The sequence below is a fragment of the Branchiostoma lanceolatum genome, chromosome 1 (genome assembly GCF_035083965.1).
Source record: "Branchiostoma lanceolatum isolate klBraLanc5 chromosome 1, klBraLanc5.hap2, whole genome shotgun sequence".
In the NCBI taxonomy this organism is placed as follows: Eukaryota; Metazoa; Chordata; class Leptocardii; order Amphioxiformes; family Branchiostomatidae; genus Branchiostoma; species Branchiostoma lanceolatum.
This window is the reverse complement of record NC_089722.1, coordinates 44,163,197-44,188,433: the sequence shown is the minus strand read 5'-3', so window position 1 is coordinate 44,188,433 and position 25,237 is coordinate 44,163,197. Positions and strand designations below refer to the sequence as shown.

At 49.5% G+C, this 25,237-nt stretch overlaps 1 protein-coding gene across 1 annotated transcript in view; it reads left to right on the top strand.

The window, feature by feature from the left end:
• LOC136427434 (probable E3 ubiquitin-protein ligase HECTD4) overlaps positions 1 to 25,237 on the top strand; it is an 80,702-nt gene that overhangs the window by 22,864 nt on the left and 32,601 nt on the right. The window contains 52 exon segments of the mRNA XM_066416283.1: positions 747 to 855; positions 1,415 to 1,538; positions 3,202 to 3,324; positions 3,823 to 3,879; positions 4,167 to 4,388; positions 4,437 to 4,499; positions 5,116 to 5,225; positions 5,467 to 5,668; positions 6,350 to 6,469; positions 6,730 to 6,998; positions 7,439 to 7,705; positions 8,637 to 8,826; positions 9,521 to 9,625; positions 10,125 to 10,395; positions 10,781 to 10,907; positions 11,272 to 11,322; positions 11,367 to 11,417; positions 11,466 to 11,516; positions 11,566 to 11,616; positions 11,745 to 11,795; positions 11,840 to 11,890; positions 11,934 to 11,984; positions 12,026 to 12,076; positions 12,209 to 12,259; positions 12,304 to 12,354; positions 12,396 to 12,446; positions 12,496 to 12,546; positions 12,585 to 12,635; positions 12,744 to 12,794; positions 12,922 to 12,978; positions 13,105 to 13,155; positions 13,281 to 13,331; positions 13,453 to 13,503; positions 13,545 to 13,595; positions 13,637 to 13,687; positions 13,797 to 13,929; positions 14,453 to 14,619; positions 14,736 to 14,882; positions 15,127 to 15,311; positions 15,665 to 15,818; positions 16,071 to 16,208; positions 16,699 to 16,753; positions 17,897 to 17,923; positions 18,171 to 18,231; positions 18,652 to 18,844; positions 19,607 to 19,685; positions 20,337 to 20,524; positions 20,868 to 21,003; positions 21,833 to 22,012; positions 22,832 to 22,990; positions 23,948 to 24,177; positions 24,268 to 25,217. Of these exon segments, the coding sequence (XP_066272380.1) occupies positions 747 to 855; positions 1,415 to 1,538; positions 3,202 to 3,324; positions 3,823 to 3,879; positions 4,167 to 4,388; positions 4,437 to 4,499; positions 5,116 to 5,225; positions 5,467 to 5,668; positions 6,350 to 6,469; positions 6,730 to 6,998; positions 7,439 to 7,705; positions 8,637 to 8,826; positions 9,521 to 9,625; positions 10,125 to 10,395; positions 10,781 to 10,907; positions 11,272 to 11,322; positions 11,367 to 11,417; positions 11,466 to 11,516; positions 11,566 to 11,616; positions 11,745 to 11,795; positions 11,840 to 11,890; positions 11,934 to 11,984; positions 12,026 to 12,076; positions 12,209 to 12,259; positions 12,304 to 12,354; positions 12,396 to 12,446; positions 12,496 to 12,546; positions 12,585 to 12,635; positions 12,744 to 12,794; positions 12,922 to 12,978; positions 13,105 to 13,155; positions 13,281 to 13,331; positions 13,453 to 13,503; positions 13,545 to 13,595; positions 13,637 to 13,687; positions 13,797 to 13,929; positions 14,453 to 14,619; positions 14,736 to 14,882; positions 15,127 to 15,311; positions 15,665 to 15,818; positions 16,071 to 16,208; positions 16,699 to 16,753; positions 17,897 to 17,923; positions 18,171 to 18,231; positions 18,652 to 18,844; positions 19,607 to 19,685; positions 20,337 to 20,524; positions 20,868 to 21,003; positions 21,833 to 22,012; positions 22,832 to 22,990; positions 23,948 to 24,177; positions 24,268 to 25,217 (6,567 nt within the window).

The window sequence follows — 25,237 nt, the reverse complement described above, 5'->3', positions numbered from 1 at the left end:
GGCCTACTTTAGCCAAGTCTCTAGAAGATATGAGAAATCACAATCGTCATCTGATTCCCATGGCTAAAATGGTAGTAATTTTACCCCTATGTTAGGAGAAAAGTGTTGTAGGTATATATATATATATAAGGGCGAGATTTCATTCTGTTGGTTTAGGGTTGAGACAAGGTGTTTGTTTGTTTGTTTGATTGGAATGTTGTTCTGCCCCAGAAGAAAACAAAGCTGCTGGATTCGATCCTGTTGGGTTAGGGTTGGGATCTTTGTTTGTTTATTTGTTTATTTGTTGACACAGAATGTTGTTGTGCCCCAGGGGAAGAGAAGTGCGGCCTGGGTAAACTGCGGGATCTGATCCCGGTGGGTTAGGGTTGGGATCTTTGTTTATTTATTTGTTAACTTGTTGACACAGAATGTTGTTCTGCCCCAGGGGAAGACAAGTGCGGCCTGGGTAAACTGTGGGATTCGATGCTGTTGGGTTAGGGTTGGGATCTTTGTTTGTTTATTTATTTGTTGACACAGAATGTTGTTCTGCCCCAGGGGAAGAGAAGTGCGGCCTGGGTAAGCTGCGGGATCTGATCCCGTTGGGTTAGGGTTGGGATGTTTGTTTGTTTACTTGTTGACACAGATTGTTGTTCTGCCCCAGGGGAAGAGAAGTGCGGCCTGGGTAAGCTGCGGGATCTGATCCCGTTGGGTTAGGGTTGGGATGTTTGTTTGTTTACTTGTTGACACAGATTGTTGTTCTGCCCCAGGGGAAAAGAAGTGCGGCCTGGGTAAGCTGCGGGACCTGATCCTGTTGGACCTGGCCGATCAGCTGACCCACCCGACCCCCGCCACCGACAAGGCCGCCCCTCCTGTCAGGTCAGACTTCTGGAGTTCAAGTTTGTCCTTACAAAAATCCTACCGGGAAGAGATAAATTGGTCATCAGGGCTGTCTCCAGGACCCGTCCCACCATCCAGGGATGAAAATTTGCTTGCTGGGACGGAAAAAATTTCACCCCGTCCGTCCAAAAGTCTAAACTTCAGGACATGAGGCAGATGAAATTGTATTTTTGTAAGCTTGAAATGACAGAATTAACAATGAATACTAACAACATTGGCTCCCAAACAATGAGTGGGACAGGAAAAAAAGTTAAAGCTGGAGCCAGCCCTGCTGGTTATACTGGTCAAGCACACTGAGAAAGCTTATCAATCTACCCAGTGGACAGTTCATGATCGGTGCCACACATGCTTCCCTCTCTATTACTGAGCACGTACCCTGAACATAATGAGCATACAGTATAATGATGCTATATACGGGATATCAACCAAATATACGCAAAAACAATCTTATATAATTATGCTTGAGGCGGTGATGTGCTCTTCTGTCATAACATAACTTTGAAACGGTTAAGTTGACCTGACGGTGTCTTGACCTCAGCAGGTTGAAGGAGGATCTTGTACAGCTGATCCTGAAGCTGTGTGTGCGTGAGTCGTGTGTGCTTCTGCGCACGTGCGTGGCAGCTGAACAGCAGGAGTTCAACACGATAGTGTCGTCTGTACCGGTGAGTGGTGTGCATGTGTGTGGCTGTGTGTGCGTGAGTCGTGTGTGCTTCTGCGCACGTGCGTGGCAGCTGAACAGCAGGAGTTCAACACGATAGTGTCGTCTGTACCGGTGAGTGGTGTGCATGTGTGTGCGCGTGTGTGGCTGTGTGTGCGTGAGTCGTGTGTGCTTCTGCGCACGTGCGTGGGGGCGGAACAGCAGGAGTTCAACACGATAGTGTCGTCTGTACCGGTGAGTGGTGTGCATGTGTGTGCGCGTGTGTGGCTGTGTGTGCGCGAGTCGTGTGCTTCTGCGCACGTGCGTGGCAGCTGAACAGCAGGAGTTCAACACGATAGTGTCATCTGTACCGGTGAGTGGTGTGCATGTGTGTGCGCGTGTGTGGCTGTGTGTGTGCGAGTCGTGTGTGCTTCTGCGCACGTGCGTGGCAGCCGAACAGCAGGAGTTCAACACGATAGTCTCCTCTGTACCGGTGAGTGGTGTGCATGTGTGTGCGCATGTGTGGCTGTGTGTGCGAGTCGTGTGTGCTTCTGCGCACGTGCGTGGCAGCTGAACAGCAGGAGTTCAACACGATAGTCGCGTCTGTACCGGTGAGTGGTGTGCATGTGTGCGCGCGTGTGTGGCTGTGTGTGTGCGAGTCGTGTGTGCTTCTGCGCACGTGCGTGGCAGCCGAACAGCAGGAGTTCAACACGATAGTCTCGTCTGTACCGGTGAGTGGTGTGCATGTGTGTGGCTGTGTGTGCGTGAGTCGTGTGTGCTTCTGCGCACGTGCGTGGCAGCCGAACAGCAGGAGTTCAACACGATAGTCTCGTCTGTACCGGTGAGTGGTGTGCATGTGTGTGGCTGTGTGTGCGTGAGTCGTGTGTGCTTCTGCGCACGTGCGTGGCAGCCGAACAGCAGGAGTTCAACACGATAGTCTCGTCTGTACCGGTGAGTGGTGTGCATGTGTGTGGCTGTGTGTGCGCGAGTCGTGTGCTTCTGCGCACGTGCGTGGCAGCTGAACAGCAGGAGTTCAACACGATAGTGTCATCTGTACCGGTGAGTGGTGTGCATGTGTGTGCGCGTGTGTGGCTGTGTGTGCGTGAGTCGTGTGTGCTTCTGCGCACGTGCGTGGCAGCCGAACAGCAGGAGTTCAACACGATAGTCGCGTCTGTACCGGTGAGTGGTGTGCATGTGTGCGCGCGTGTGTGGCTGTGTGTGTGCGAGTCGTGTGTGCTTCTGCGCACGTGCGTGGCAGCCGAACAGCAGGAGTTCAACACGATAGTCTCGTCTGTACCGGTGAGTGGTGTGCATGTGTGTGGCTGTGTGTGCGTGAGTCGTGTGTGCTTCTGCGCACGTGCGTGGCAGCCGAACAGCAGGAGTTCAACACGATAGTCTCGTCTGTACCGGTGAGTCATGATACTGTGTGTGAGTGTGTGTGCATGTGTATATGTGTGCGTGTGTGGCTTGTCTCATAGTTGAATAGCTGTTGTTTAAATGGCTCACAGCAGCCTCTTGCTTTGTGTATATGTAAGCCCTGTTTCCTATCTGATAATGTCTTGATGCTCAACATGCTTCAGATATCCATAAAAGTATGCTTACCATCTTGACAAGAGATTGATTTGTTTATAGATAAATAGATTAATAAATTGATTGATTGATTGATTGATTGATTGATTGATTGACAGAAAGCATCACCGTGCCTACGGTACATCATGGCGATGTTGTCCCACGTGATGAGTGCGGTCGTTACCGCGAGCAACGATAAACTTGGTGGTGAGGAACAAACCAAAAAGAACAAGCTGCACGAAGTAAGTCTGTAGATAGTTTTGTCAGCTTGGTGAACTGGTGTATCAAGTTCCTTTTTCACAACCAAGTGTTTTGAAACAAGTGACACCTTAGTGCCATTTTGATGATCGTTAGGGCAGTACTGATTGGTTCTATTTGGCATGAAGAACTTTGATTCCATCTAGATTCCATCTGTTTACAGTACACACAGGTCCACATAGTCCCTGCCCTTCTAGACAATTAAGTAAACAGAACAGTTAACAATGGCCCATCGTAAGGACCTCAACACCACAGAACAGAACTAACACTGTGATGTTATATATGAGGTGTCCCTTGGTACCGGATTCCACTCATCGGAAAACATCCTTTTTGTGTCATCTAATCTGACGTTATATATATGAGGTGTCCCTTGCTACAGGATTCCTCCCGATGGAAAACATCGTGTTAAGTCCATTTCCAGCCATCTAATCTTCATGTTGTTGTGAATGAATGACTGGAGTGTCCATTTTTCCCCTCTGCAGATGATCCAGGGAGCGGTGCTGGGACTCGCCACCAAGGTTCTCCTGGGCTGTCAAGAGGTACTGTCAGCAACAATCGCTTACAAAAATGATTCTACTTTCTGACACTTATTGAAATGATGTTAAGTTTGAAAGATGATGGTTGTTATTAGTGAACCTTCATTATTACTGTGACAGTCTGACTTTTTAACTCTGTTGATGGTTCAGTTGACCCTTAATCAAATCTTGGACTGACTTTGTCTCACCTTTAACCTCTGATGATACTTGATCTTTGAACTCTTGTAGCTCTTGACTTGACCTCTGAACTCTTGTAACTGTTGACTTGAGCTCTGAACTCTGACCTGCAGGTGCTTGAGGTGCTGCTGGACGTTTGTCGCTCCTTCTCGGCGAGCGGCGCGGAGGACCGGGAATGCAGGTTCCAGGGCCTGGAGCGGGTTGCCAAGGCGACGGTGCTGGGGCACCTGCTCCCCGTGCTGATGACATCACTCACCCACGGCAACCTGAAGTACCTCCCCCTGGCCGACGCCCTCATGCCGCAGTTGGTGCAGCTGGTCGTGCTGTCCAGCCAGGTAACTAACTAACTAACGAGCTAACTAGAAAACTAATCTATTAACTAGCACTCAAAGAAACCAGACGCCCTGATGCCGCAGCTGGTGCAGCTGGTCGTGCTGTCCAGCCAGGTAACTAACTATGTAATTAACTTATTAACTAGCTAACTAACCAACATATCAACTAGCACCCACGGCAACCTGAAGTACCTGCTGCTGGCCGGCGCCCTCATGCCTTGTGCAGCTGGTCGTGCTGTCCAGCCAGATAACTAAATATCTAGCTAGCTAGATAGCTAACTAGAAAGCTTATTTATTATCTAGCACTAAAGGAAACCAGACATCCTGAAACAGATACTGGTTGTGCTGTCTAGTCAGGTCAACTAACTAGAAAGCTTATGAACTCGCACTAGCACTCACACATACCATTCTAAAGGAGAGGCTGATTATTTTGATCCTTACCTGCACATCTGATCCAGTAATTGAAATTGCAAAATACCTTAAAGTTTTCGTTTAAGAGGTTCATCAGTCACGTATAATCACAGTTGCAAGAATATTCTTCGAACAGTGACTTGATAAAAGGTAGCAAAATACAAACCTCCAAATTTTCGACATCTAGTCTGTACGTCTTGTTCATGGAATGACCTAGTCTCGCGAGAACACGAGACTAGGCCGAGTATTTTGCTACCTTTTATCAAGTCACTGTTCGAAGATTATTCTTGTAACCTTAAAGTTTGCTTTTCCCCCCCAGTGTGCGTTGCTGCTGAAGACACAGACGAGTCGCCCCGGGGGTGAGGAGCCGCCCCCCACCCCCACATCCGACGTGGTGGAGCTCATCGGGGGAGGCAAGCAGACAGAAGAGTAGGTCACAACAACTCTGTGTGTGTGTGTGTGCGTGTGTGCGTGTATGTGTATTTGTGTGTATTTGGACAATCATGTACATGAGTGTATGTGCGTGTTAACCTGCTACTTGGCTATACTAATTTGATTAAAAGGTCCTTCGATGAAAAAAACACTTTTCTATGAATTTCTGACCTCGTTTCTGTGACCCCTGACTACTACTCTGTGACCCTTGACCTCTTCTGTGACCCCTGACCCCCAGGATGAAACACGATAGTGAGGCCGACGCTGGGTTCCTGTTCGGGGTGAAGATTCCCGCGCCCTGGGCCACCGGGAAGTCCGTGGAGTCCATCCACCCCGTCCGGGACAACTACAAGTTCCGAGAGACGGTTCAGATCCCGGGGGCGCGGTGCCTGTACCTGCGCTTCGACCCCAGGTGCTCCTCACAGTACGACTACGACAAGGTGAGATATGTGCAGCTCCTCCTAGTGATAGTGAATAGTACTGCAGTCAGATCCCGGGCGCGCGGTGCCTGTACCTGCGCTTTGACCCACGGTGCTCCTCACAGTACGACTATGATAAGGTGAGACATGTGCAGTGCCTCCTAGCGATAGTGAATAGTACTGCAGTCAGATCCCGGGAGCGCGGTGCCTGTACCTGCGCTTTGACCCACGGTGCTCCTCACAGTACGACTATGATAAGGTGAGACATGTGCAGTGCCTCCTAGCGATAGTGAATAGTACTGCAGTCAGATCCCGGGCGCGCGGTGTCTGTACCTGCGCTTCGACCCCAGGTGTTCGTCTCAGTACGACTACGATAAGGTGAGACATGTGCAGCGCTTCCTAGAGATACAGGAGAGTACTGCAGTCTGAATACTTTGTTTGGAAAGGGAGCTATAACGTCAGTACGCCAAAAATAGTTACTCATATAGACAAGCTACTGGATAAAATTTTGAATAGATTTGGCGTATCTTACTACCTGGATGTCTAATTTTCCTCAACGTATCACCGTGACATCAGTATTTGATTGACCTTAACTTCAATGTTCATTTTGATTGTTATTTTTGTATGTACTTCCTCTTTTGTATACATGATTTTTGTTGTTGCGTTGATAACAATCAGTTTGATGTTTTGTTGTATTTGCAGTTGATGACCTTCGCGGGGCCGAGCACCAGCTGTCGGAAGGTCGCGGAGTACGGCGGGAACACACTGGGCTACGGCAGTCGGAGCGTGCTCGGGTCGGGCTGGCCCAAGGACCTGGTCAAGGTCAGGGTCGTCCTTGAGCATATGCAGAGCCTACATATTCTGAATATAGCCAAAAGTCAAGTGGTCTTTTGTTTTACATTAATCCGTCATAGTTCAGGGCTCCCTCATCATTTGTATCCTGTGCCGTACTGGCGGCTTCTCGACTGACTGATTGAATTGGTTATGTAAGCAAACTACATGTCCTAATCAGTTCTGATGTATATGAAGAGGGCTTTTTGATTGTTGTAAAATTCCTTCAAATATTTTTCTTTCTCTTACAGGTTGACGGAGACACAGTGACCTTCTCGTTCGAGATGCGGAGCGGGCGGGAGCACAACACGCCGGACCGCGCCATGTGGGGGTTTCTGATCACGGTCCGTGCGCAGGAGGCGTCTGAGGACGTGTCCGGGGGGCTCCCGTTCCTGACGGACCTGGCGCTCGGGCTGTCGGTGCTCGCCTGCAACATGCTGCACATCCTGTACCGGGGGCCGGAGGTCACGCAGGAGGAGCAGGCCTGCCGACACCTGCTCAAGTCGAGACTGCTGCAGAGGTAAGCTTAGCCCTCACCCTGTACACATGGACAGACACACACACACACACACACACACACACACACACACAGGAGGAGCAGGCCTGCCGACATCTGCTCAAGTCGCGTCTGCTGCAGAGGTAACCTCTAAACACTAACCTTAACCTACACACACACACACACACACACACGGACAGACACACACACACACATGCTCAAGTCTCGCCTGCCTCAGAGGTGAGGGGGAACGCACAGACAAACAGGCAGACACAAAGACATACATGTCATATGCTTCCCCCAGATGTCTTTGAAAAGTCTCATGTAGCAGTTTTTCTGTATGTTTTGTCTATATGTGTGAGGAAAGTCTCACACAGCAGTTTTCCTGTTCCCCCCAGGTGTGTGTAAGGTCTCACACATCATGTGTGTGAAAGGTCTCACACGGCTGTTTTCCTGTTCCCCAGGTGTGTGTGGAAGGTGGAGTCTGGTACCGTGATCTCCCCGGTGACCCCCCCTCCCCACCTGGAGGGGTCGGAGCTCACTTTGACCCAGACGACCTCTGGGACAGACACGGAGAAGGAGCCTTCGTCCTCCGACGAGGGGACCCCGATGGACGAGGACGTGTCAGTGATGGGCGCGGTCCTGCCGAGGATCAAACTCTCGCCTGCCATCATGCACAAGCTCCGGAAACTGTCCGGGAGGGGGGCGCTGCAGTTCAGACCCAGCATCAGGTAACCCATAGCAACATCAACTAACCCATAGCAACATTACCTCACCCTTACACTAACCCATAGCAACATTACCTCACCCTAACACTAAGCCATCATGCACAAGCTCAGGAAACTGTCCGGGAGGGGGGCGCTGCAGTTCAGACCCAGCATCAGGTAACCCATAGCAACATCACCTCACCCTAACACTAAGCCATCATGCACAAGCTCCGGAAGCTGTCGGGGAGGGGGGCGCTGCAGTTCAGACCCAGCATCAGGTAACCCATAGCAACCTCAACTAACCCATAGCAACATCAACTAACCAATAGCAACATTATCTTACCCTAACACTAAGCCATCATGCATAAACTCAGGAAGCTATCCGGCGCGGAGGGCCACGCTGCAGTTCAGACCCAGCATAAGGTAACCCATAGCAACATTACCTCACCCTTACACTAACCCATAGCAACATCACCTCACCCTAACCCTAACACTAAGCCATCATGCACAGACTCAGGAAACTGTCTGGGAGGGCCGCACTGCAGTTCAGACCCAGCATCAGGTATGGGAGATCCACAAAACTAACAACCAAAAACTAACTGCTAGGCTGCTGCGTTGTTTTTAGAACATCAGGGAACATCGGTAGGTCCTGTGGGATCAGGTCAGTTCTGCATTTGGACACAGTATTCTGCACAGAATTCTGTGTAGAATAATTCTGATTTCGAGTGCAGAATTCTGCATTTGAGTGTAGAATTCTACATTTGAGTGCAGAATTCTGCATTTGAGTGTAGAATTCTACATTTGAGCGCAGAATTCTGCATTTGAGTGTAGAATTCTACATTTGAGCGCAGAATTCTGCATTTGAGTGCAGAATTCTGCAACCAGAATATTTCCAGTACAGTTAAACTGATTGCTGATTGGACAGTATTTTACATCATCCTGTTTTCCCTTGCAGAGATGTTCTGCAGCCGGATGTTCTGGAGGAGACGGTGGTTTCCGTGGTGATAAAGCACCTGGGTCTGTTTGAGATTCTGCAGCAGCTGAGCGTGAGCGAGGAGGGAACCCAGACAGCAGACTTCCAGCTGCTCTGTGACATCATGGCGGAGACTTTCAAGAAACTCAACGCCTTGGAGAGGCAACTACAGGTGAGACAGATTTTCTCAAGAAACTGAATGCCTTGGAGAGGCAAGTAAACAAAAAACAACTAAATGCCTTGGAAAGGCAAGTAAAGGTAATTGTAAAATTATCAAAAAAAAAAAATAAGGTAGGATTATAACACATTCCAGATCTTCTTAAAGTGACTGGAAGTTTATTATTAGTTGTTTTTTTATAGTAAATGAGAATTGTATGTTGAGAATCTATTTTCCTGTCCTGACCAAATAAAATCATTTCATCACTGTCTTGCAGTTTCTCAAGTATTTTCCCAATTAAGATGATTGATAACCAGGACAACAACCGGTGCAATGGCCTAGTTGGTAGAGTGCTCGCCTTGCACACGGTAGGTCGTGAGTTCGAACCCCGGCTGGGTCATACCAAAGACTTTAAAAATGGTACATACTGCTTTCTCTGCTTAGCACTCAGCATCTGGGAAAGAGTATGGAAGTTAAACACACACATCACTACCAGCGGACCAGCCCCCTGCTGTAGTGACTTGCACTTGTGTGGCCCAAGGGCTATAGAAATGGAGATGGGCGCCACCCCTATGCGTCTTTCAAGACGCCCGGGTCACTTTAACTTTAACTTATAACCAGGATCGTAAGATCTTTATTGATTAGGGGGCTATGTTGTGTTTTGCTGCAACTTGACCTTGGTGTGACCTTGGTTTGCCCTTGACCCCAGGCGCTGGCAGAGATGGAGCAAAAATGGCAGAAGGATGTGGAGGAGGCAGGTCAAGGTCAACTCCACGACAACACGCCATTCTTCCTGAACTTCCACTTACAGGAGGTAGGGGGCGCTGTTTCCCTGCTCTATATTATGTATACAGGCTGACAGGAATGTTTACTGTTCTTACCCTCTGTACCAAGCAGATGTTTAGAGCTCTTGTAAACTGTCTAAAGAGCATACCTAATTTCTCGATTGAAAGGCCATCTGTGATGTATTAACAAAAAAAAGTTGTTATAACATAACATAACAGTTACTGTCTTTCAGAAAACGAAGTAAACCACTTGCCAACAAGATTTTGATCAGTCGTTTGATCATTGATTTGAAATGACCCAAAGCCTATTTCATTTGACCTAAAGCTTGTGGGGAAGCACTTCACTTTGTGTACAGAGATCGTGTACAAAAACATTAATTGTCATAGCTTTTTCTTTGATTCAAAAGAACTATTTTTTCCAGCATGAGTGCTAGCTCGTCTGCGATGACTGTAAGGTACATGGTGAAAGTTTAGACTTCAAAAGTAACCTTTAGTCTCCTTTGCTAAACATTTGTGTCCGTTGCCCAGACGACGCGGAAGGACCTGGCCCTGCTGTGCTACTTAAAGGAGGTGGAGCTGAATGTGGTTGACCTTGAGGGCACCATTAAGACCTTGAAGGAGCTGTTTGACAAGGACGTTGCCGTGGCGATGAAAGACGGGCAGGAGAAGCCGTTCCTCCTGAAGACGAGGCTGCTTCTCGAGAAGCTGCTGGCCAGGGCGGAGCTGCTGCTCCACGTTACCATAGAAACGGAGGAGAGTGGGCCGGGATTGGCCAGGAGTATGTCGCAACATCCCAGCGGTGAGTACGGGCTGGGCCGCTGCAATTTCATTTGTTGGTTCTCAGGTTTAGAATTAGAATGTTGAATCGGATGATGAACATGAAAACAGAGTCAGAGGGGAAACTCTGATGACCATACCAATTCATTTTGTTGGTTCTCTGATTTCAAACAATAATGCTGATTAGAATTATATCAATATATCATCAAGTATTAACGTCAGCAACAAGGTAGATAAATATGACAACAAAGTCTGAGGGAAAATCTGTACAAAGTTTCATATAGCTGAATTCACCTTTTCCTCCTAGCCCTCTGTTTTCATCTTGACCTCTAGGCTTGCTGAAAAATGTCCCAGAACCCAAAAGAAAACTTCATGTAGTTTTACCCTTTCTTATATCCCCCCTCCAGGCATGCCCCCTGGGTCAGACGCCCCCCTGGTGTCGCCCCACCTGGCCCGGAGCCTCTCCGCCCCCTCCACGTTCCCAGACTCCGGAGGGGTTTCCCAGGGGCGTGCAGACCTCAGCAGTGCCGGCAGGTAACGTTACGTTCGTCTTATCTCACTATACTTGGACTTACAGCAAGCGCCAGGCTACTACATGTAGCTATCAGGGCGTCATGGCGTCATGCCCCACACTAAGAAAACAAAAATATTAGCATTAACTTCATTTGCAGGGGACACCCAGAGAACACCCCGTTTCCCTGGTAATCAAATACACAATGTATATGTTTTTCCCCCACACACACTGCCCCACTGTTGTTTATTCATCATACCAGACACTGGGACAGCATGTGAATTGGTTGACATGCAAGGAGACAGAGTAATTGTTAATCTCCCCAATTTCTTAATCCTTGCTAAAAGCCGGCCAATTTGGGCTTAGAATATGTTTACCTGTTCTCAGGTGGAAGCGGCAGCGCGGCCAGGCGGTGTTCCTACAGGAGCTGGTTGTGATGTTTGAGTGATGTTTGTTTGTTTGTTTGTTTGTTTGTTTACCAGGTGGAAGCGGCAGCGCGGCCAGGCGGTGTTCCTACAGGAGCTGGTGGTGATGTTTGAGTGATGTTTGTTTGTTTGTTTGTTTGTTTGTTTGTTTACCAGGTGGAAGCGGCAGCGCGGCCAGGCGGTGTTCCTGCAGGAGCTGGTGGTGATGTTTGAGTGATGTTTGTTTGTTTGTTTGTTTGTTTGTTTGTTTGTTTAGATGGAAGCGGCAGCGCGGCCAGGCGGTGTTCCTACAGGAGCTTGTGGTGATGTTTGAGTGATGTTTGTTTGTTTGTTTGTTTGTTTGTCAGGTGGAAGCGTCAGCGCGGCCAGGCGGTGTTCCTACAGGAGCTTGTGGTGATGTTTGAGTGATGTTTGTTTGTTTGTTTGTTTGTTTAGGTGGAAGCGGCAGCGAGGCCAGGCGGTGTTCCTACAGGAGCTGGTGGTGATGTTTGAGTGATGGTTGTTTGTTTGTTTGTTTGTTTGTTTATCAGGTGGAAGCGGCAGCGCGGCCAGGCGGTGTTCCTACAGGAGCTGGTGGTGATGTTTGAGTGATGTTTGAGTGATGTTTGTTTGTTTGTTTATCAGGTGGAAGCGGCAGCGAGGCCAGGCGGTGTTCCTACAGGAGCTGGTGGTGATGTTTGAGTGATGTTTGTTTGTTTGTTTGTTTGTTTGTTTAGGTGGAAGCGGCAGCGCGGCCAGGCGGTGTTCCTACAGGAGCTGGTGGTGATGTTTGAGTGATGTTTGTTTGTTTGTTTGTTTGTTTGTTTACCAGATGGAAGCGCCAGCGAGGCCAGGCGGTGTTCCTGCAGGAGCTGGTGGTGATGTTTGAATGATGTTTGTTTGTTTGTTTGTTTGTTTAGGTGGAAGCGTCAGCGCGGCCAGGCGGTGTTCCTACAGGAGCTGGTGGTGATGTTTGAGTGATGTTTGTTTGTTTGTTTGTTTGTTTGTTTATCAGGTGGAAGCGGCAGCGCGGCCAGGCGGTGTTCCTACAGGAGCTGGTGGTGATGTTTGAGTGATGTTTGTTTGTTTGTTTGTTTGTTTGTTCAGGTGGAAGCGGCAGCGCGGCCAGGCGGTGTTCCTACAGGAGCTGGTGGTGATGTTTGAGTGATGTTTGTTTGTTTGTTTGTTTGTTTGTTTGTTTGTTTAGGTGGAAGCGGCAGCGCGGCCAGGCGGTGTTCCTACAGGAGCTGGTGGTGATGTTTGTTTGTTTGTTTGTTTGTTTGTTTGTTTGTTTAGGTGGAAGCGGCAGCGCGGCCAGGCGGTGTTCCTACAGGAGCTGGTGGTGATGTTTGAGTGATGTTTGTTTGTTTGTTTGTTTGTTTGTCAGGTGGAAGCGGCAGCGCGGCCAGGCGGTGTTTTGAGTGATGTTTGTTTGTTTGTTTGTTTGTTTCTCAGGTGGAAGCGTCAGCGCGGCCAGGCGGTGTTCCTACAGGAGCTGGTGGTGCTGTTTGAGTGATGTTTGTTTGTTTGTTTGTTTCTCAGGTGGAAGCGGCAGCGCGGCCAGGCGGTGTTCCTACAGGAGCTGGTGGTGATGTTTGAGTGATGTTTGTTTGTTTGTTTGTTTGTTTACCAGATGGAAGCGTCAGCGCGGCCAGGCGGTGTTCCTACAGGAGCTGGTGGTGATGTTCGAGTGATGTTTGTTTGTTTGTCTGTTTGTTTGTTTGTTCAGGTGGAAGCGGCAGCGCGGCCAGGCGGTGTTCCTACAGGAGCTAGTGGTGATGTTTGAGTGATGTTTGTTTGTTTGTTTGTTTACCAGATGGAAGCGGCAGCGCGGCCAGGCGGTGTTCCTACAGGAGCTGGTGGTGATGTTTGTTTGTTTGTTTGTTTGTTTGTTTGTTTACCAGGTGGAAGCGTCAGCGAGGCCAGGCGGTGTTCCTACAGGAGCTGGTGGTGATGTTTGAGTGATGTTTGTTTGTTTGTTTGTTTGTTTAGGTGGAAGCGCCAGCGCGGCCAGGCGGTGTTCCTACAGGAGCTGGTGGTGATGTTTGAGTGATGTTTGTTTGTTTGTTCAGGTGGAAGCGTCAGCGCGGCCAGGCGGTGTTCCTACAGGAGCTGGTGTTGATGTTTGAGTGATGTTTGTTTGTTTGTTTGTTTGTTTGTTTAGGTGGAAGCGGCAGCGCGGCCAGGCGGTGTTCCTACAGGAGCTGGTGGTGATGTTTGAGTGATGTTTGTTTGTTTGTTTGTTTGTTTGTTTAGGTGGAAGCGGCAGCGCGGCCAGGCGGTGTTCCTACAGGAGCTGGTGGTGATGTTTGAGTGATGTTTGTTTGTTTGTTTGTTTGTTTGTTTAGGTGGAAGCGTCAGCGCGGCCAGGCGGTGTTCCTACAGGAGCTTGTGGTGATGTTTGTTTGTTTGTTTGTTTGTTTATCAGGTGGAAGCGTCAGCGCGGCCAGGCGGTGTTCCTACAGGAGCTTGTGGTGATGTTTGTTTGTTTGTTTGTTTGTTTATCAGGTGGAAGCGACAGCGCGGCCAGGCGGTGTTCCTACAGGAGCTGGTCGAGGACCGCGGGAAGCCGGACCAACCTGCGCACGCGGTGCTGCTGGACCAGCTCTTCAGCTTCATCGGCAGCAGCCTGGAGGAACATGTAACTATGGCAACTCACCTTTTAAACCACCGCAACTCACTTAAATAGTGCACATATTACAGGATATACATACTAGAACATGTAACTATGGCAACGTACTTTTGTAACAGAGGCAACTTGCTTCTGTTACCATAGCTACTCACTTTAATTTGTAACCACCATGGCAACTCACTCCTATAACCATGGCAACTCATTTTCGTAGCTATGACAACTCCTGTAACCATGGCAACTCACTATTGTAGTTATGGCAACTCATTTCTGTAACCATGGCAACTCACTTTTGTAGCCATAGCAACTCACTTTGGTTACTATGGCAACTCAACTCTGTACTGCACATCCTAGAAGATAAACTATAATAAGATTGTGCAACCAAGCCTTGTTTTTGTAAGCATGACAACTTAGTTCCGTAGTGCATGCATTTTTAGCGGATGTATTGTCATTGGGAATGACTTTAGGCCCCACAAGTTTTATCAAGATATTCCACAATTCCTGTATCTCAAGAATAAACCTGTCTGTCCCGCAGGTGTCGTGTTCCAGCTTCCTGTCGGCCGCGTCGGTGCGCTGGCAGCGCGGGAACTCCCGTAAACAGGCGCTAGTGCACATGGTGGAACTGCTGACAGCCGCCGCCCGCGTGGGCGGGGCAACGCACCTGGTCTCCGCGGTAACATCGGTGCTGCAGCACGGACCAAAGTAAGGGGGAATGGTTTAAACATCTGCCGCTTATACGCCCTTTGAATCTTAACCTTTCAAATCTTGGAGTTTTTCCTGTACTTTCTGTGCTAAACTCCAAACCTGTTACACTTCAGGGTAGAGGAGCTGACGTGCGGCGGGATGGTGAACCAGGTGCGGGAGGCGTTTGCGGAGACCATGACATCCGTGGTCCAGCTGGCCTCCACCTACCCCGTCGCCTGCTCCAACAGCATCGGCCTGCTCTGTGTCATCCCCTACACCAGGTAGGTCAAGGGTCATGGTGGGTTAAGGTTCACTGTAGCGCAAGGTTAAATGAGGGTCAAGGTTCACCACGGGCTGTAGTTCACCCGTGGTCAAGGTTCACCATAGGTCAAGGTTCAACCCAACCCATTGTTCCAACAGCATTGGTCTTCTCTGTGTCATTCCATTAACCAGGTACATATGTTAAGATTTACCATAGGTCAAGGTTCACCATAGGTCAAAATCCTGTTCTGTTTTGTTCTGTAGGGCAGAGGAGCGTTGCCTGGTGCGTAGCGGCCTGGTGCAACTCCTAGATAAATTATGCAGCCTGAGCAGCTACCGGGATCAGAGCAACACGGAGACCCAGACCATGAAGCAGCGCGTGTCGGCCATGGCCTGGGCCGGGTTCCAGGTGCTGTCCAACCGCTGCGTCATGTGGGAGGACGAGGAAGGTCAGGAAATTATGGATAGCCAACATTGGTGTGATACCTTATAATGATAGTTGGTTTGATACCAAACTAGCAAACCTTAGTCTGATACAACAGTAACAATAGTTGATGTGATACCACAGTAGCAAACATTTGTAACAAATGTGGGTGAACAAAGTTGGAGTGAAACAACAGTAAGAAACACTAGTGTGATACCCCAGTAACAACCGTTGGTGTGATACAAGAGAAACAAACTTGGGTGTCACACCCCAGTTAAGTACATTTGTGTGACACCCCAGTAACAAATGTTGGTGTGACCCCCCAGGAACAAACATTGGTGTGACACCCCAGTAACGAACCTTGGTGTGATACCCCAGGTGCGGCGAGTGCGGTGGAACACAGCGGCCTTGCGCGGCAGGTGTCGGCCCTCCTGACCAATCACCTGGCCCGAGCCACGGAGTGCAGCGGCGACGAGGCCGCCGGGACCGAGGCTCTCCAGGAGGTTCTCAGTCTACTCAATAACCTGTCCAGGTAGGAAGGCTCTCTGGGAGGTTTTGAGTCTTTGAAATGACAGTTTTCCATTGGAAAACAGCAGATCTAACAGGTTTCCATACCTCACCTCGAGTAAGCTATGAAAGAGCTTTTAAACATTGAAAAAATTTTGCCTTGAGATATTCCTAACATTTGACTTTAGCCGACCAGGTTTTGACTCTTCGGAATTATATCTTTTTATCTGCATTAGTAAGCCTTAGGTTTGTTAAAGATTATTTTTTGACTCACCAGGAGCAAGCTGGGGAAGGCTATCCTGAGCCAGCCGGCCTGCGTCTCCAAACTGCTGTCACTGCTACTGGACCAGCGGCCGTCCCCCAAGCTGGTGCTCATAGTACTGCAGCTGTGCAGAGTGGCCCTGCCTCTCATCAGGTATGTACTGTGCACTACTGCCCCCTAGCTGAGGATGATAGTATTGCAGCTGTGCAGAGTGGCGTTACAGCTCATCAGGTACGTACTGTGCACTACTGCCCCCTAGCTGAGGATGATAGTACTGCAGCTGTGCAAAGTAGCGTTACCACTTATCAGGTATGTACAGTGCAATACTGCCCCCTAGCTGGTGCTCATAGTACTGCAGCTGTGCAGAGTGGCATTGCCGCTTATAAGGTACCCATACAATTGAATACAACATAGTGTATCTGGTATTGGACGAGGTACCAGCCCGACTGTGGCTGGAGGGTGATGCGACTCTCTGAAGGGCTTGGACCGATGGTGATGCCAAGTACATAGTGATGCATTATATTCATGTCATACCCACCTGAAAAATACATTGAGCTAGTGAGTAGTACAGTAAGAGCCTTTTGTGTCCCCACAGTGCGGAGGACTGTGAGTAGTACAGTAAGAGCCTTTTGTGTCCCCACAGTGCGGAGGACTGTGAGAAGATCCAGCTGCCGTGCTGGGGGCAGGACATGCACTCGGTCATGGGGGGGGGGGGGGGGTGTGTATGAGTAGTATAGTAAGAGCCTTTTGTGTCCCCACAGTGCGGAGGACTGCGAGTAGTACAGTAAGAGCCTTTTGTGTCCCCACAGTGCGGAGGACTGTGAGTAGTACAGTAAGAGCCTTTTGTGTCCCCACAGTGCGGAGGACTGCGAGTAGTACAGTAAGAGCCTTTTGTGTCCGCACAGTGCGGAGGACTGTGAGTAGTACAGTAAGAGCCTTTTGTGTCCCCACAGTGCGGAGGACTGCGAGTAGTACAGTAAGAGCCTTTTGTGTCCCCACAGTGCGGGGGACTGTGAGTAGTACAGTAAGAGCCTTTTGTGTCCCCACAGTGCGGAGGACTGTGAGTAGTACAGTAAGAGCCTTTTGTGTCCCCACAGTGCGGAGGACTATGAGTAGTACAGTAAGAGCCTTTTGTGTCCCCACAGTGCGGAGGACTATGAGTAGTACAGTAAGAGCCTTTTGTGTCCCCACAGTGCGGAGGACTATGAGTAGTACAGTAAGAGCCTTTTGTGTCCCCACAGTGCGGAGGACTATGAGTAGTACAGTAAGAGCCTTTTGTGTCCCCACAGTGCGGAGGACTATGAGTAGTACAGTAAGAGCCTTTTGTGTCCCAACAGTGCGGAGGACTGTGAGTAGTACAGTAAGAGCCTTTTGTGTCCCCACAGTGCGGAGGACTGTGAGTAGTACAGTAAGAGCCTTTTGTGTCCTCACAGTGGGGAGGACTGTGAGTAGTACAGTAAGAGCCTTTTGTGTCCCCACAGTGGGAGGACTGTGAGTAGTACAGTAAGAGCCTTTTGTGTTCCCTCAGTGCGGAGGACTGCGAGAAAATCCAGCTGCCGTGCTGGGGGCAGGACATGCACTCGGTCATGGGGGGGGGGGGTAGTATGAGTAGTACAGTAAGAGCCATTTGTGTCCCCACAGTGCGGAGGACTGTGAGTAGTACAGTAAGAGCCTTTTGTGTCCCCACAGTGCGGAGGACTGCGAGAAGATTCAGCTGCCGTGCTGGGGGCAGGACATGCACGTGTTTGAGGGGGGGTATGAGTAGTACAATAAGAGCCTTTTGTGTCCCCACAGTGGGAGGACTGTGAGTAGTACAGTAAGAGCCTTTTGTGTCCCCACAGTGCGGAGGACTGCGAGAAGATCCAGCTGCCCTGCTGGGGGCAGGACATGCACGTGTTTGAGGGGGGGTATGAGTAGTACAATAAGAGCCTTTTGTGTCCCCACAGTGCGGAGGACTGTGAGTAGTACAGTAAGAGCCTTTTGTGTCCCCACAGTGCGGAGGACTGTGAGTAGTACAGTAAGAGCCTTTTGTGTCCCCTCAGTGCGGAGGACTGTGAGAAGATCCAGCTGCCCTGCTGGGGGCAGGACATGCACGTGTTCGAGGGAGGGATCCAGGATCCTGCCGCCCGGATCGCGAGTCTGCTGCTCGCCAAGCTCGGAGACTACGTCGTTCCCGGTATGCACCGCTTTCTGATTCCAGTTTACCTTTACCAGTTAAGAAGGGTTAAAATGATCAAGGGTTGAAGGTTTGTCACCTGAGCCATCATATTTAAGTTAGTAACTAAGACATTGAACTTGCTAGATATCATATATCAAATCTTATGCCTCGAAATTTGTTGCCAGAAATCATGACTACAATGAGATCCAAACCTGGTGCAGCTGATCCCTGTGAAAGGATGATATAAGTGTTCATGAGATGCTAAAATAAACCTATCCCAAATGCTTGCTTTTTTGTTTCTTTGTTTGCTTAAGACTTCAGCCCTGAACCAAGTTTGTTTCTTTAGGTTGTCTAGATGGTTTGTTTGTTTAGACACCCAGACAGCCCTGTATATAAAGTGTGTTGCTTGTTTGTTTGTTTGTTTGTTTGTTTGTTTAGGTGCCCAGACGGCTCTGTCCCTGGCGTCCCCCGACCACACCCAGTCATCGGCGCCGGCGTCGGCAGCAGTGCATGGTGGGACGGGCGAACGGGAGAGGTTAGAGGAGACGGAGGCGCAGGACGGGCGCATCGCGGTGTACGTGCACAAACGGGAGGACCAGTCCTCGCACGAGGTCATCCAGCCACTACTAAGGTAGGTTTGGGATGGAGGGAGATGAACATGTGCTTTGATTATGTTATAAGGCCACAACAAGTAAATTTTATGGATGACATCCTCCGCAGACTCCAAAATTAATGAGATAGGGCGAAAAAAAAACAAGGCGGGCCAAAAAAAACAAGATTCCTATATTTCAAATTTTATAAAATATGATATCATGACCAACAGGTCTTTTAGTCCTGTATTCAACCTATGTTTAGGCCTGCATTCATTAATATATAATATAAAACCTCCTTGATTCAATAGTAAACATGTCCTTGTAGATGTGTATACATCTCAATAGACTAACTACAACAAATGCAGAAAAGATCTTGTTGTACCATCATCTGAAGCAACTACACTGGGTATTCATATGCGATGAAACACCTTGTGTATACAGCTCAATTTATTATATAATGTCCTTGTAAGAACAAATGCAGAAAACAGCTTGTTATCATACCACCATGGGCAGGAACCACACTCGGTATTCATATGCAATGAAACACCTTAGACTGTCAATGTTTACGACATATTTGCCAATTTTTGGCATGTTGGCCACCGTCGGAGGGCAATGAAATTTCTTGTTTTTTATTTCGAAATCAGGCGAAAATTAATGAGCACGCTGATGTCATCCATAAAAATTACTTGCTGTGGCCTAACAATTGATTCCAGATTTGGAGATTTTTAGTCAGTTTAAAGTGCTTGATATCGTTGCCTAGCAACCTGCCATCTGCTAAAGTAAACTGTTTGCCTGTGCAGCTGCGACGGGCGCCCCTTCCGACTGGGGAGTGGAGCCAACATGGAGAAGGTGGTGAGGATGGACAGGGACCTCACCAGGGTAGGTTATTACACATGCAGCACACATGTACATGTGTACCTACCACACACATCTGTTCACACACAGTACACATGTACACGTGTACATACACATGGAGAAGGCAGTGAGGATGGACAGGGACCTCACCAGGGTAGGTTATTACACATGCAGCACACATGTACATGTGTACATACCACACACATCTGTTCACACACAGTACACATGTACACGTGTACATACACATGGAGAAGGTGGTGAGGATGGACAGGGACCTCACCAGGGTAGGTTACAGACTTATCTCACACACTGCTGACAAGGTGCCACTAATGTACCTTGTCAATGTGTGCCAAGATCCAACACTCATTTATCTTCTGAATGTGTAATGGGGACAAGCAGCACTTTCGAAATTGCAGTTGACAGAGCCCTTTAAACACATCTTCTTAGGATTACTTTTATATTGTATCTAAATGTATGCTGTTATTGAGGTAATTCACATTCATATCCAAAAGGCCAATACTGCTCCTTGCAGAGCCCCCTGCTGGATGGCATTGGTGCTGCACATGTCTCAGACCTCAGACTGGCTCTGGTCCGAAACAGTGATCAAGGCTTAGAAATGGTTTTAAGGCTTTTACAACAGAAAACAAGATTCTCTCTGTATGTTTTACCTGACAGAGCGGCCGGGCAGAGGTGATCACGGAGGATGCAGTGACCGCGATCCGGCGTGCGGCGAAGTGGGCGCAGGCGGGGCTGGTGGTCAGCACGGGACCGCCCGTGGACGGGACCGGACAGGAGGGCGGCACCGACCGCAAGAGGATGGCGTCCTCCGCAGTGTGCCGCGAGAAAAACGCAGAGTTGGCGAGGTAACAAGGATTATACAATGATGATGATGATCGGTTTATTCAGTATACAGTATAAGATAGCCAGTGGGTGCCTGAATTTCGCTCTAGTTTACAAGATAAGAGGACTTAACTACATATTACAATTTGTTTTAAAACAAGTCTTATTAAAACATTACTCGTCGTTGTACATGATGGATTAAAAAACTCTCAGATATTAAGAGAAAACTTGAGATATGTAATGTATAACTTGATAGCTCATATCTCAGCTCTCAGTTTCAGTTAGTATTGATGTGATATCAATGTCAATCGCACGTCGCCAAAGTATTTTTTTAACATCCCTGTTGTTTTTGTTTCCTCTGCCCAGAGCTGACCCGGTGCGACCCTTCATCAGTGGGCAGGTGGCCAACAGCATGGCGGGGGAGGTGATCGGCCTTCTACACGGGCTTCTCACAGCGCCCGAGTCCAGCACCGCCCAGATCTGGGCTTCTGCTGTGGAGAGGGTGGGTTAATCAGTAGTTAATAATTAGTTAATCAGTAATTAGTAACTAGTTAACTAACCACAGGCTGCTGACCACACCCGAGTCCAGCACCGCTCAGATCTGGGCATCCGCTGTGGAGAGGGTGGGTTAATCAGTAGTTATTCAGTAGTTGATCATTAGTTAGTAACTAGTTAACTAGCCACAGGCTGCTGACCGCGCCCGAGTCCAGCAGTGCTCAGATCTGGGCTTCCGCTGTGGAGAGGGTGGGTTAATCAGTAGTTATTCAGTAGTTAATCATTAGTTAGTAACTAGTTAACTAACCATAGGCTGCTAACCGCGCCCAAGTCCAGCAACGCTCAGATCTGGGCTTCTGCTGTGGAGAGGGTGGATTAATCATAAGTTAGGGTGAGTTAAGCAGAAGTTAACCAGAAGTTAGTAGCCTATGACTGGACATCCACTTAACATGATCAGTGCATTGATTGTTTAGTGAACATCTTTTAATCAATACCTCAAACAGGACAAGAAGAGTACCCATTATGTTTTCAACCTACCTGTTTTAAGGTAGTGTTTACCTGCGATTTTAGAATGTATTAATGTTGAATAGGAGTGATGATATTATTGTTACCATTTTGCCTAATGTCACCAGTTTTTATGTAACACAATGTAAAAAGTATGCAATTCAGCCTATGGCTGCGAGGTACTTTCTGACATCCGACCAAAATGATCAAATAAAACCATTCATTCATTCATTCATGACATTTGACCTGTTGCCCCAATGTACTGATCTATGCCCTGATCTTTGCCCTGTTGACCTGGTTTTGACCCTTGACCTATGCCCTATTACCCCCAGGTGCTGACCCATGCCCTGCTGTCCCTGCCCACGCTGCTGAGCCAGTCGGACGTCGTGCTGTCCCCGTCCTCCAGTGGGCCGGCCATCTCCGACTTCCTGACCACGGCGCGCCAGGTGGTCGCCGCGCTCTGTGCGCTGGGAGGCTTCCGGGAGTGCGTCAAGCCGGGAACCATGGTGCAGGTACGGTTCAACTATCAACCATCATAGTTGTGTTTGTGTGTATGGTGTGGCCAGGTGGTCGCCGCGCTCTGTGCGCTGGGAGGCTTCCGGGAGTGCGTCAAGCCCGGCACCATGGTGCAGGTACGGTTTAACTATCAACCATCATAGTTGTGTTTGTGTGTATGGTGTGGCCAGGTGGTCGCCGCGCTGGGTGGCTTCCGGGAGTGCGTCAAGCCGGGAACCATGGTGCAGGTACGGTTCAACTATCAACCATTATAGTTGTGTTTGTGTGTATGGTGTGGCCAGGTGGTCGCCGCGCTCTGTGCGCTGGGAGGCTTCCGGGAGTGCGTCAAGCCGGGAACCATGGTGCAGGTACGGTTCAACTATCAACCATCATAGTTGTGTTTGTGTGTATGGTGTGGCCAGGTGGTCGCCGCGCTCTGTGCGCTGGGAGGCTTCCGGGAGTGCGTCAAGCCGGGAACCATGGTGCAGGTACGGTTCAACTATCAACCATTATAGTTGTGTGCACAATGGTGCAGGTACGATGTTGTCAAATGAAGTATGATGAAGTTCGCAATCGCAGTTATTGATAATGACAGCTGTGTGCTAGGGGCGGTGGGTTTTAGGAGTGCATCAAGCTAGACACAATGGTACAGGTACGTGGTCAGGGCCAGTGGTCGTGGGCAACACAACCATGCATGAGTGATATTGTTGAAATTTTCCTCCATTTACAGATGGATTTTCACGGTTTTATTTCGTCTGCTCTACAGATAGAAGAAGCTGAGGTGAGTCCGTTACAAGTTCGTAAGTTTTCACGGTTTTATTCTGTCTGCTCCACAGATTGCTGGCGAGGGGATGCAGGCGTTGTCGGCGCAGGTGGTGTCCATCTCGGAGCAGCAGGGCGTGGCCACCGTGCGGTTCGAGGGCGCCGACAAGCTCACGATCTCCTCCGACACGCTGCAGGTGCCTCTCAGCAGGATCCAGCCGCCCAAAGCAGAGGTGAGGCCGGTACAAGTTCGTTAGTTGCTTCACAGATCTGAAAAATGATGGTCTGAGGAAAAAGTCTGTACCTTGGTTTACATGGTTTCAGGGAGTGGATAGAGTCAGTTTTTCTCCCAGTCTTCTGTTTTCGTCTTTTCCTCTTGCTGAATTTTACTTTAAAAGATCCAAGAAGAAACAAGCAGGATCCAGCTGCCTAAAGCAGAGGTAGGCCACAATGATTTGTATTTGTTGTTTCTATTATTTTCTATTCTCGGATCCGGAAAATCATGATGATGCTGAGCGTGAAGATCATCATGAAAACAGAATCTGAGGGAAAAGTCTGTACTAAGTGTAGATTCTTGGGGGTGAATTCTGTCTGAGCTTCGGTTGGTTTACAGATGTGGAAAGTAACAATGATGTTGAACTGCAAAATCTGAGGCGCAACGATTTTGTTTGCAGTTGCTTCTCAGATCTGATGAATAATGATGATGGAATGAAAAGAATTGGGTGTAACTAAAGGTGGAAGTCTGTACATTTTACGTTTCACAGTCACTAATTTCCAGGGAGTGGTTATCGTCAGAGCTTTCTTGCAGTCTTTTCTTGCTTGATTTCATTGCACTTGTCAGGAGGAGCAGACTTTGGTACATTCAATCTCTGTATACTCTGTGCAGTTTCATTCCTTATAACCAAACTAAACCAGTCTCCCCTCCCCAGCCTACACTGTACATGTGACCAAACTGAACCAAACAGTTATACATCCTTGATACGTTGATGAAGGTTAGACATCCAGGTAATAACATACGCCAAAAAAAAATGATGCTCAAGGAACTGGATAAGATTTTGAAACTGGATAAGATTTTCAAAATCTTATCCAGTTGCTTGAGTAATTATTTTTGGCGTGTTATACATTCTCCCAGCTAAAACTGAACCAAACTGTTATACTCAGCAAGTTGTGACATGTTCCCTCCCCTCCAGCCGCTGCCTCTGGACCAGCTGTCCATGACAGAGAAGGTGATCGAGGCCCAGAAGTCCCTGCTGGCTCCGCAGGGCGGACAGTGCATGCCGGCGATCCAGGGCTCCCTTCCCACGGGCACGGACGGGAGCTCAGCACTCATGGCAGCCGTCAGGGTCATGGCGGAGATCAGAACCAGGTGGGTACAGCAGTCAGGGGTTCTAGTCCCACAGGTCAGCAGTCAGGGGTTCTAGTCCCACAGTGGTACAGGGGGGACAGTGCATGCCGGCGATCCAGGCCTCGCTTCCCACCGGCACCGACGGGAGCTCCGCTCTCATGGCAGCCGTCCGGGTCATGGCGGAGATCAGGACCAGGTGGGTACAGTCAGGGGTTCTAGTCCCACAGGGGGGACAGTGCATGCCGGCGATCCAGGCCTCGCTTCCCACCGGCACGGACGGGAGCTCCGCTCTCATGGCAGCCGTCAGGGTCATGGCGGAGATCAGGACCAGGTGGGTACAACAGTCGGGGGTTCTAGTCCCACAGGTCAGCAGTCAGGGGTTCTAGTCCCACAGGGGGGACAGTGCATGCCGGGGATCCAGGCCTCGCTTCCCACCGGCACCGACGGGAGCTCCGCACTCATGGCAGCCGTCCGGGTCATGGCGGAGATCAGAACTAGGTGGGTACAGCAGTCGGGGGTTCTAGTCCCACAGATGGTACAGGGGGGACAGTGCATGCCGGCGATCCAGGCCTCGCTTCCCACCGGCACCGACGGGAGCTCCGCACTCATGGCAGCCGTCCGGGTCATGGCGGAGATCAGGACCAGGAAGGTACAGCAGTCAGGGGTTCTAGTCCCACAGGGGGGACAGTGCATGCCGGCGATCCAGGCCTCGCTTCCCACGGGCACCGACGGGAGCTCCGCTCTCATGGCAGCAGTCAGGGTCATGGCGGAGATCAGAACCAGGTGGGTACAGCAGTCAGGGGTTCTAGTCCCACAGATCAGGACCAGGTGGGTACAGCAGTCGGGGGTTCTAGTCCCACAGGGGGGACAGTGCATGCCGGCGATCCAGGCCTCGCTTCCCACCGGCACCGACGGGAGCTCCGCACTCATGGCAGCCGTCCGGGTCATGGCGGAGATCAGGACCAGGTGGGTACAGCAGTCAGGGGTTCTAGTCCCACAGATGGTACAGGGGGGGGGCAGTGCATGCCGGCGATCCAGGCCTCGCTTCCCACCGGCACCGACGGGAGCTCCGCACTCATGGCAGCCGTCCGGGTCATGGCGGAGATCAGAACCAGGTGGGTACAGCAGTCAGGGG